Below are 12,183 nucleotides of genomic sequence, written 5' to 3' on the forward strand. Positions count from 1 at the left end.
AAATCAGTGTTTGTCGCCGACAAACTGCTCCACCCAAACACGAAATGCTGTACAATTCTCAGGACTTGAATAGTGTAATGTCAATATTGGGATAGTATTGTTCACAAATATTATTTGAAGTTTTGAACCAAATTAGAGTTTGAAAGTCTAAGTTAATGTCCTGTAGGTTTTCATGTCGGGATGTTATCTAAAGCATGGTCAATGATTTTGTTTTGTGGGAGGGTCAATGATTTTTTGTATTTCTATACCAATGTATTCTTCATATAACTAATGTGAGATTTAACTCAATAGTTTCATGTGCTTCAATAATTTCCCTCATGTGATTTTTTGTATTTCTATGCCAACATAGAAAATAGAATGTAGAATGAATGTATTAGAGAAAAATTAATCATTATTTTTAATTTTTTTAATAATATTGTTATTTATTACGTCATCCGGTTCGACCCCGGTTCGACCGGTTCGTTGTCCGGTCCGGTTCTGAAAACCTTGGTTAGATCACAGAAAAGGTATTATATTTTGAAGTGTTACTGTTATTTTGGAGTGAACTTTTGGAGATGACTTAGAGGAGGGAAGGGTAGGTCTCCAACTTAAAACAAATTGTTTTTCACCTCCCCTCCAACCAAGCCACTGCACCTCTGATCACCCATCCTTCATTCTCCACGGCTTCCGCTGTCGTCGAGGTCTCTCTGAGAAATTCATCTGTGGTATCTATAACATAACCCTGAACCTGCAGATCCACCTGATTTGGAGCCCAAACTGTTTGCCATCCTAGGGCCCTTAGTCCTGCCGTCCGCGACATCAGGTACCAAAGAAATTTATAATTTTGAGTCAACCAGCCCCTATCCCTAATGTGAAATGACTCGAAAAACTTTGCTTTTTTATCCGTTTTATTTAATTACATGCGTGTCTCTATCTACTCTTATGTCTATCTCTTTCTTATCTTCTTTTTTAATCTGATTGTTTTCGAATTCGTTTTCTGCTTCGCTATCCTGTGTTGACCCGTGATTTACGCTTTTGATTTGGTTCATGATCTTCTCAATAGGTTAATTTAGGAATGGGTGAGTTATGAGGATTTCTGGAGTCGTTTCTAATTGTTGTTCTGTGAGCGAATTGAGACAATTGGAAGAGAGGAGAGAACGCCGGCGTCGCTAGAAGATATGGGTTATTTGAACTCTGTGCTTTTGGCGAGTGGAATCCAGGGTGATGGTTCTCCCGTCAGCGGCGGAGGCCTCAGGTATCCCAATTACAAACTTTTTTTCTGATTGCTTATGTAGGTTTATTATTATGTACTGTAGAATTGGTTCATTTGGATAGCTTTTTTCTTGTGGCATTCGGTGTAAAGAACATGAAACATGTTTCCGATCATCTTGTATTAAGGTTTTTATGGGATGTTTGGTTTATCCCGTAGAGGAGTTTGACCGTCCATTCTGTATGATAATTTGCTGGAGTTTTCTAATTTTTTAAGCAACTTTAGGATTGCTAAAGAAGGAAATTGACACTATAATCGTTGCTTTTTTTTCCTTTGATTATCATAGTTCGCTTTATTGTTTTTGTTCTGCTGTTTTAAGTTTTCTATTTAGGACCAAAGCAATTGCAAAATATTTTCCTAAGCAGGCACATGATGAGGTTCTTGTTATTCCAATTTCTAGAACGCGATGCCCTATTTGGGCGTCTCCAGCCGAACTCCAAACGATTGTAAGGCGTAGCTGGTTTGCTCCATTCAAACGGCAAAAAAATCATTAATCCGTGGAGTGTGAACAGTGCGACACCAATATTGGCGTGACATTGTTCACCTAGGCAATTTTTCTCTCTCAACCGGATTTGCCGAAGAAACACGGGAAAGAGGAGAAAGACGCTTACCTTCGCAGAAGCGCAAAATGGAGTTTGATTGGAGATGAATAACAACATTTTTTAGTTTCACTGTATTTTGGAGTGAAAGATGGGATTTTCGGTGGAGATGCCATTTGTCATCTTTTCACCTGTTTCCAAGTGTCATGTTGTTCAATTTATTTAGTCTCATCGCACAAACACATTCAAGAAAGCCGTTGAAATACTAAAAAAATAGTTTGAACCTAAACAAGTCTCTTGTTCCCTTAAAACTGGAAACATGAAAGAAATTCAAGTCATTAAAACAGTCCAAAAGTTCAAAGTCACACTGCTATACTGATTTCTCCTTATGTAGTTTCACATGTGCAGTTCGAGAAATGGCTGAAGGACACCTTTGATTGTTCCCTCCAATGGAAGCAATTCATAAATTAAGTCTTGCTCGAGATCTTACTTTTAACTGTAGTCATCAACTAATTTGTCTCATTAGGCTTTATTTCTGGTGTTGTATTTCTTGCCAATGATATTATTTAGCTACCTCTTCCATAGAAAAGGAACTTATGTTATGTTTTATTAGATTTCTAATTATTTATTCTTAAATATTCTCCTATGTTAGCACCCTTCTTTTTTTAGCATATACTATTTAGTTGTTTGGCAATCCTTTGGCAGTTGAACAAATTCTTTTTATGTAAATCTTGATTGAAGAAAATTCTATAAAAAAAAGGATACTCAAGCATGAGGCTTCCATCATTTTATGAGTTGGAGAGCTATTTATGCAAAACCCTTACATTTAGAATGCTTGTATGACAAAGCATAGAGAATTTTTTTGTGGTTCAAACTCATGACCTCCAACTCCAATTCACGATGCGAATATAATTGTGTCAAGTTCCTTTTTTATAATGAATATAAATTCCATATATTCTCTAAAACAAATAAAACTTTCTTACTCTGGCTTGCTTACCCAGCCTTGACTGTTTTATTGTGGTTTTATCTTGTTATTGCTATGTCATATGATCATGTCTCTATGTTCTTATTTTTTAAAGATTTGTTAAGGTTAGGAATGATTATAAAAAAAAATGTTCTTATTTTTTAAGTTTTTATACCTTTGGTATGAACTTATGTAAATGTACGATCTTTTTTTTACATAAATCTTGTATGCCATTCTTTACCTCTAAACAATCAAGTTCCACTATATTTAGCATTTTATCTTGATGGCAGTCAGAACAGCAAATTCAGCTATGGATATGCCAGTTCTCCAGGGAAAAGGTCTTCAATGGAGGATTTTTATGAAACAAGAATTGATGGTGTAGATGGTGAAATTGTTGGTCTTTTTGGAGTATTTGATGGTAATTTTTTCCCCTCAATTTGGTAAAATTAGAAGTATCATGTTTCTCAATGCCTATATATCAATGTGAATGTAAACTGGCGCCTTTCAGTTCTACATGTTTAGTCTTTTTTTTTTATCTGATTGCTCTACTTATGTGGTATATTTGAACAGTTATATCCTTGTTTTGTCATGTTGTAGTTTCTATGTTTTAATGTTTTATATTTATGTTGTTTTGACACGTTCTCTTTCTAATGGTTGCTAATATAACTTCCGACACCCAACTATAAATATTTTTCATGTTTACATGCAGGTCATGGTGGCGCTCGTGCTGCTCAATATGTTAAACAAAACCTATTCAGTAACTTGATTAAGCACCCTAAATTCTTTAGCGACACAAAGTCAGCAATAGGTGATTTCTTCTCTATCAATGCAAATTATTTCTCATTTGTTGGATGACATTTTATTTCTCCATATGAGATTTAAATTCTAAATGTTACATCCACGTCTGATAAATATTGAAGTTATATTAGGAAGTTTTCTTGAAAGTATATATGATCAAATTTTATATTAATTTTTTATACTATAGAGCGCTTATTCTGGACTTAAAGCCGTGAAAAGCCTACAACAACAACATCAAGCCTTTATCCCACTATGTGGGGTCGGCTACATGAATCCTTTTTCTCCATTGTGTCCTATTAAAAGTCAAATTCTCGTTTAAATCTAATAAAGAAAGGTCATTCCTAATATTTTCTAACCAAGTCTTTTTAGGTTCACCCCTACCTTTCTTAACATAAGTCAAATCTAATACCTCTACTCTCCTAACCGGGTCATCGGAAGGCCGCCGTTTTATGTGACCAAACCATCTAAGGCGACTCTCTCTAATCTTATCTTCTACTGGAGCTACTCCAGCCTTTTCACGTATATGCTCATTTTGTATCCTATCTCTAAGGGTAAAGCCACTCATCCACCTGAGCATCCTCATCTCTGCTACACTTAACTTAGTATTATGCTTCTCTTTTAATGGCCAACATTCGGCACCATAAAGCATTACAGGCCTCACTACCATCTTATAGAATTTTCCCTTAAGTTTGAGGGGTACATTTCTATCACATAACAAGCCCGATGCATTTCTCCACTTCAACCATCCAACTTGAATTCTGCTGATAATATCCCCATCTATTTCACCATCACTCTGAACAATAGATCCAAGATATCTAAAACGTGAATAGCCTATTGATACAAAATGAGTTTAGTATATTACATAAATCTACATGATGTAGGAGTAATTGTGATTTATTCCATTGGATTTGATAGGACTTGGGTCTCATTGGCGTTTGCTTTCTAAATGATGCACATATTTGTTGTTTGGTACACCTGGCATCTTTCCTACATTCCGCCACCGAAATATTGTGTTTCCAACTGGTGCCCCGAAGGAGCATCCAGGAATGTGGTTTGCTACTTCACCATATTCGCTGCTGGAGGGGCACCCAACATGCCATAATTTTATGAACTGAATGGTTGTATGAAGTTACCATGATGAATTTGCGTCATTGCAGTTGCAGCATTAGTAAAGTTTTTTTGTTTGAATCAAGTGAATATTGCATGTTATTTCATATTCCTTATTTCAATATGTAATTTTGAAAATATATGCAATTGAATGCGAATGATGGATTCATTTATAAATGCACTAACATTGTTAATATTATGTTACATGTGAAATGTTGTGGTGGATTCACCTTTAATCTGACTGTGGTGAGAAGTAATGAAGAATTGGCTAGGACATCATTCACATTGATGCGCCATGACTTAATCTAATTATGATGAAAAAAATTAAGGTTTGAAATATAAAACTAAGTTTATATTTTTCACAAGAAAATTAGGAACTATGAAGGGAAACAAGAGAAGTGGTTGAGATAATGACTAGAAGAATAAATATTGCTTGTTTGAAGGAAAATAAATAGAAAAGGGAAGTATCCAAATACATTAGGGCTGGTTTTGAGTTACTATATGTTTAAAATACTAACAATTGAAATAATATTGTATTAGTAATGGATAGAAAATTAAAATGTTAATTGTTGAGGTGATAGAGTTAGTAATATGATGATTATTATTAAGATAATTATTATATTACATTAAAATTTTGGTTAATGCCTATGCTTCTCAATTTGGATTTAAAAATAGTTTAAAAACTCAATTTTGGAAAGACATGGTTGAATTAATGTAACATATAACGGAGAAATAAATGATATTTATTAGGGGTGACAAATGGATTTATAGGTTCTAGTAGGAATGATGGTTTGAGGATTCATGGAGTGTATGAGTCAATATATATGAATGGAATGATACAATTTATATTTGATTTCGCAATAGCTTATGTCATAACCCAATCGAGCTCGAATGATCTGAGGCATGAACAGGCAGCCATGATGGAATGGTTGAACCGACATATCATCACCAAAAGCATACATATTTAACGCCAAAATGACTACACATTGACAATTCATGATTATTTACATACATTACATGTGTTTCATTCAAAAAATTATAATAACCATCCAAAGAAACATCCAAAGCTTAAAAGAGCCATTGAACCTTGATCCTTTCGTTCAAGATAACTACAAGTTACAAAATGTTAGATGTATATGCAATGTGGTCCTTATTACAAAATTCATCCTGATAAATCTTTTAACTTTTTTATTTCAACATACAATAGCATGATGCATTTGAGCAGAATTGTCTAAAACTGCACTATACAACTACAATATTTATAAATGTAGCTAACCAAAGGTTCTCGTCATTAGTTGTATTCCAAATCTCCTCTATGGCTCATCTATTGCATCAAGGGCTTTATGGAAAATAGTCATAAACTAATGGTAGTGAGTTATATATTAAAATCCCGAACATAACTCAAAAGATACATTGTAATTCCAAATTATATATATAGATAACCATAATGCTTTCCAATCATACTTCGCCTGAGTCTCCCTCGACCTCCTCAATAATAACTGTTATTGAATATAACCCTCAAGCTTCAGAAAGAATAAGAGGATGAGATTATGAGAATCTTTCCGTTAATAATGAACTCAACTCTAAATCTAGGTTTTTGATAAGGGGGGCTTAGACTGATGAGGGAAAAAAACATATTTGCGAAGTTCATGAAAATGAGGCTATAATATAAAGAAGTTCAATATTTTTTTTTTTTCCTTTTTTAGTTGCTTGTGGTTCTGGGCTTTCCGTAATAGTTGTGAATATGACTTAAACATGATGTTTTATGCTATTTTACATTAAAATTTCAAATTACTAACGCTATGCAGTATCCAAATGTTATGCACGATAATGGCATGTCTAATATATATTTGTGTGTTGTGGGGAGGGGGTGCCTATTCTCCTCGCTATTTTGTTTTTTTGCATCTACCTTTTTATAGTCTTTTGAAATAGAGAGCACATCACATAGGAATTACATGTGAACTAAGTTTCCTTATTTTTTGTGATCATCTCACCATTAATTAAGCATATAAAAAAAATCAAGAATGATTGGATGACATATGAAGATATTTTAAAAGATAGTTTTCTCGCAAACTTAACCAATCAAAACCATCTAAGACATGGATGATATCTTCGTGGACCCATATATTTTATTCTAAGCTATTTGCAAACTTATATAATTTGAAATCATAATCATCTTTTCAAGAAATCAGAGCCATCTGCTATAAAAATTTTGATGCATCCAAATGATGATCAATTGATCATAAAATTTCTTATAATATTGTGTTTATGCCATGTTAATTATATTAAAAAGAGCATGTGGTTTTTAACTAGATGATGACTATACCATACCATTATATATATATATATATATATAGTTCCTTACCCTAATTATTTATTCTTTTAATATACATCAATCAAATTCCATTCACATCAAAATGTCCAATTAAAAAATTCTATTCATATCTAAATATGATCCTAATCTCAATATGTTAAACTAGTTAATTCATGGTGATAATAAGCAGATGAAGATAGAGAAATTGATGTAAGATGCACTTTCGTTGGTAGCAAGATTCTAGTAGAGATCAACAATGTTGGGGTGGTTGTCATAAATTTTGATTCCGGCTAGTAGAACTTCTAGGTGAAGTGAAGGTCGATGGTCAAGGAGTGTGTTTGACGAGATGTTGGTCATCTTGAGTTGGTGACATACCCAAATGCCATCCTTTCCACAGCCACCTCTAAAGTCCAAAGGGAATGGGGTTTTTTATGAATCCTTGAGAGCCATAAAACTTGTCAAATCTTGGATTTAGGGATCCTTTGGCAAGATTTGACTTTAATCTTGAATTTAGGAAAACTAAATTGGCAATAGTCTGTTAATTTATGTGCTAATGATTACAACATTTAAAGGAACGATAAATAATAATGCAGTAACTTATAATATGACATTAATTTAATGTTTTAAATGCCAAAATTAAAAAAAAAATTACAATTAAAACTTACCAAAGTCAGGATTGTCATCCTCTTCTATTAATACCTGATGGGAATAATCACATGTGGCACTCTAGCATTACAACCTTTACTACTCATAGTTCATGAATCCATCATCATTATCTTTAAAACTTTGCACCTCCTTACGACATTTCACACTTCAATATATCCTCCTGTTTTTATAAACATGGTTTCAAAATCTGGGTCGAATCAGCTAGTTCGATCATATGGCCAATCCGGTCCATCTTAAAAACTAACTTTATATCAACCTAGACTAAATCGGGTAAAACCCCTGGTTTGACCAGTGAACCATTGAACTGATCTCCGATTTTTCTTTTAACCAGTCGGTTCAATTGTTGCTTTATTTAAATAATTAAATAAATTAATTTAACAAATTTAATATAAAATATTAAATATGACATTAAACTTAACAAATTAATTTAAATGAGCATTAATTGCATATAATTATGATTTGCTAATGAAGCACCAACAAAACATTCTCATATAGCCCTACTATGCTGTATGAGTTCCTAACACATACAAAGAAAAAATTATATAAACAATACTAAGATAAAGTTTTCTAATGATATGAGACTAAATAATTAAGCTAAGATTCTCCTGTTTACAATATATACATGGTTTATTTTTAAACAGATTTTTAATATTTTTTTATAATATGAATAATATTTATTTTTTAATTAATAATACTTAATTTTGTATCTATTTAATTTTTATATTTATTTAATTATACACTATAATAATTATTTTAATTATTTATTAATGCTAAATGATCTAACATGAATAATCTATAGATATTAATTTATAATGTGAATTTATTATATGTAAATTATATATAAATATGTATCATAAATTAATAATAATTTATATTAAATTTATAAGCTTTTATGTGAACTAATTTTATATTTGATGGAAATCAAATTTAAAAATTGAAGATGTTTAAATTTAAAATTACAAAAGATATTATTTGTGTATGAATTCTGTTTATTTTTTAGTTACAAATTTATATTATTGCATAATTATTTCATCATTATTACATCATTTAGATTTTATTTAAATAATTTTAATATTTATCACGTCATCGATTTCAACTCCGGTTGAACCATTGAACCTTGAACCTTTCCTTCCGGTTCTATGTCTGATCTGATTTTCCACCTTGGCCATAAGTCCAAGCCTCATGTAGTCATGTGTAGCATGGATTTTTCAAAAAATAACACCTCTTTGTTGGAGGAGAACATTATTACCATAGTCAAAGGAGTTTCTGTTCATGGCTGTCATTGCTAGAGTAGCTGCCACTAGACATTAGGCTGGTTGCTTGGTTAAGTGGAGTGAAAAAGAGGTGATTTGAGTGAGTGAGAAGGTTGTTTATTTACTTATTATTTTCATCTTAGAAGGTGTTTAGGCTAAAGTAATATTTGAAAGGTAAAAATTTGAGAGGAAGAATTTTAATTCTTACTCCCTCCTTTTTTCATGTTGGAAGAATCTATTTTCTCTCATTTGGAAATACTATTAGTTACATAGATTGGTCCAATTTTTATAAATTTAAAGGTGTGCTTACACAAAATTTAATGGAGTTGTGATGATGAAAATCTAAATGAAGTTCATTAGTAATATGGGAAACTGTCGGGAAATGTAAATGTAGTGTTTTGAAGGAATATGAACCAACCTTTAGAGCCCCTTCTATTTTAAGGATTTTCTTCTAATCTTTTACTACTTTTTAACAAAGAGGAATCTTTTTTTTTTTTTGACTTCCATGGTTTTAGGTAATAAACATGTGACTGCGCTCACATAGCTCTAGTTCAAATCATCAATTAAATCTATGAATCGCATCATTATTGGTATTATTTATTTCTGTGGAAGTTTAACTATGGTGTGAATTCTTTACCATTGTTATGTAATGCAGTTGATGCATACAGTCAAACAGACTCAGAGTTTCTAAAATCTGAAAATAATCATGGCCATGACGCTGGATCAACTGCTTCAACTGCTATTCTTGTTGGTAATCGCCTGTTGGTTGCTAATGTTGGAGATTCTAGAGCTGTTATCTGTCGAGCTGGAAATGGTAAAGTTTAATCTTGCAATAATTTTTACTCAATACTTGTTGGTTAAGGAAGCTCTAAACAATTTTCCGAATAAGAGATGTTATTAATCTTGATCGTCGGATGGATCTTTTAGATTTTTATTTGCATACTTTCCCGTGATCTTATTGATAGAACTATTTTGGACTAGAATTGCATCAGGTGTTCCATCCAACCTCTGTTTGAAAGCAGTCAACTCAAAAAAATGAAAATGTCACTTGAATTATTCGTGTTTTATCTATGTCTATAATTATTCCGTGCTAATAATACTAGCATGAAACCCGTTCAGTTTTTAGCTTTCCATATTGTCCTTAACCATTTTTTTTACTATGAATGATACCTGGTTTTAATTTTTAGGAAAAAATTTATCTATCATTGCTGCTTGCACTGAATAGATGTCGAGGTATATTACTTTTTCATGTCTTGTTAAAATAATAGAGAAAATTATCAAAATTGTCCCTTGACTCTTTATAAAGGGTTAAAATGGTCATCAATTATATTAAAAGATCATTTTCATCCCTCAAGTCTTTAAAAAAGAATCAAAATAATCATATGAAATGATCAATGCATATTGTTAATAGAATTCAATATTATATTAAGTATTAACTATGAATCATTATTTTAGGGAAAATGATAAAAAATGGTTCATTGATTTTTTATGAAGGACTAAAATGGTCATCAACTATATTAAATGACCATTTAGATCTCTCAAGACTTTAAAAAAGAATCAAAATAGTTTCACCATGAGATATAGGGGATTGGCATGCACATATAGCAGAATTTTTTTTGTATTTATATATCTAATGCCTAAATATTTATTATTACATATATTACACTTCAGTTGCTAAATCTCATCAAAATATATACATGAAAAGATGCATTTCACTTTAGATAAATTAATATTAATTGTATTTTTTATACTATTTAAAAATTATGATGTTATATAAGTAATTTTAAAAGTTTAGGTGTTACAATGGTTTGCATGTAAATCTCTCTAAAATAATTCATACTGAAGATTCAACAGCAAAGTAAAAATATTGAACCAAATACCTATTTTAAAAAACCGCTGCATAAAGAAGAAAGGGATCCATTCATTCCTAAATAGGACAAATGCCATCTATTTGAAGTTATTGTTGTTTTCTTTTGAAGGGATTTGAAACCTTGTCGTCTTTAATGTGCAAGCTCTGCTACCATTGGTCATTTTTGAAATTCCCTTTTTTTTGTCTTTTAGTCAATAGACCCTTCTCCTATTAGTGTTACTTTTGAGCCAACAAAAAACTGTTAGATCTCCAAAAAAGAATTCAAAGTTGCAACCCGCTCTACTGACACCCCCACACACTCACAATAAAAAGAATATAGTTCATGTCTATTTCTCAGCTATGATTTTACGAACTGGTGATGATCACTTGGTTTATTTCTCTCTGAATTTGTTAGAAAAAAACTGTAATTATTACATAAGCAAATAGCATATTTAGCAACTTTGGAATTATTGATTGCTCATTCGTATTTTAGTTGATTAATAATCTGCAAATGTGGCTCAAAATGTGTAGCTATAGCTGTTTCTCGAGATCATAAACCTGACCAAACGGATGAAAGACAACGCATCGAGGAGGCTGGAGGTTTTGTAATGTGGGCAGGTAAGCAGAGCAGTTAATTCTTTGAACAGGTATGTATAATATTTGATCCCATCTCTGTTACCACTTAAATCTACAGGGACCTGGAGGGTTGGTGGTGTACTTGCTGTATCCCGTGCATTTGGTGATAAACTTCTAAAGCAGTACGTTGTGGCAGATCCAGAAATACAGGTCCAGTAATGACATTTACATCTTAAATGTTTTACTTCATTTGCTCTAAACTTGTATGATTCTAGAAATAAAAGCCTCTCAAGAATGCTAATTGTCCAGCCAGTTTTTCTTCCTAATTTACACACCGCTGAATTCTTATATATTTACATATCTAATTCTTAGGGGCTGTTTGGTAGCATCCAGGATTTCATTTAAGTAGGATTTCGTAATCTTCTAAATTCGGATTTACGAAATTATGAGGGGATTAAATCTTGAAAACTGTTTGGTAACATTCATGATAAATCATGTCAAATCCTATGTGACTGTTTGGCTATTGAGTGTTAAATCCTGAAACAAGCGGACTCTTCTTCCCTCTCCCAACATTAGAATGTTAAATCCGCCAAATCAGAGATTTGGTTTTGCATTTTAGTCCGTTTTGCTGGGCTTTGCCCAAATCCATTCAAATCCGTCCTAAATCCTGCTACCAAACAACCCCTTAATCTTTATATCTATTTATATAACACTCTAATCCTTAAATAACATAAAATATCATTAGCATGAACTTATCTCAAGCAAAATAAACATTTTTATGTAAATGTTTTCATGCTATTTAGACACAACAATTTTATAAAATATCCATGAAGATACAGTGATTATATATATATATATATATATATAT

The 12,183-nt window shown here is 31.9% G+C and overlaps 1 protein-coding gene across 2 annotated transcripts; it reads left to right on the forward strand.

Annotated features, from left to right (window-relative positions):
- The first annotated feature begins 562 nt into the window (after positions 1 to 562).
- LOC110102674 (probable protein phosphatase 2C 59) lies at positions 563 to 11,590 on the forward strand. Of its 2 annotated transcripts, XM_020831107.2 has the most exons (7): positions 563 to 802; positions 1,043 to 1,234; positions 3,043 to 3,170; positions 3,462 to 3,560; positions 9,546 to 9,704; positions 11,271 to 11,357; positions 11,434 to 11,590. In XM_020831107.2, exons 2-7 carry the CDS (start codon positions 1,158 to 1,160, stop codon positions 11,532 to 11,534), a joined length of 651 nt encoding a protein of 216 aa, XP_020686766.2. In that variant the 5' UTR covers positions 563 to 802; positions 1,043 to 1,157; the 3' UTR covers positions 11,535 to 11,590. The 2 variants fall into 2 exon arrangements, with proteins under 2 accessions (XP_020686766.2, XP_020686767.2); XM_020831108.2 differs by lacking the exon at positions 563 to 802 and having other exon boundaries at positions 921 to 1,234.
- The last annotated feature ends 593 nt before the right edge of the window (positions 11,591 to 12,183 follow it).

This window comes from Dendrobium catenatum, unplaced genomic scaffold (assembly GCF_001605985.2).
Source record: "Dendrobium catenatum unplaced genomic scaffold, ASM160598v2 fragScaff_scaffold_201, whole genome shotgun sequence".
In the NCBI taxonomy this organism is placed as follows: Eukaryota; Viridiplantae; Streptophyta; class Magnoliopsida; order Asparagales; family Orchidaceae; genus Dendrobium; species Dendrobium catenatum.

What these genes read in the sequence shown, in the direction of transcription:
- LOC110102674 (XM_020831107.2), top strand. Translation starts at nt 1,158, where the DNA reads ATGGGTTATTTGAACTCTGTGCTTTTGGCGAGTGGAATCCAGGGTGAT. An exon ending in TCTTTTTGGAGTATTTGATG is followed by an intron (nt 3,171 to 3,461) that starts GTAATTTTTTCC and finishes GTTTACATGCAG; the next exon opens with GTCATGGTGGCGCTCGTGCT. An exon ending in CGACACAAAGTCAGCAATAG is followed by an intron (nt 3,561 to 9,545) that starts GTGATTTCTTCT and finishes TATGTAATGCAG; the next exon opens with TTGATGCATACAGTCAAACA.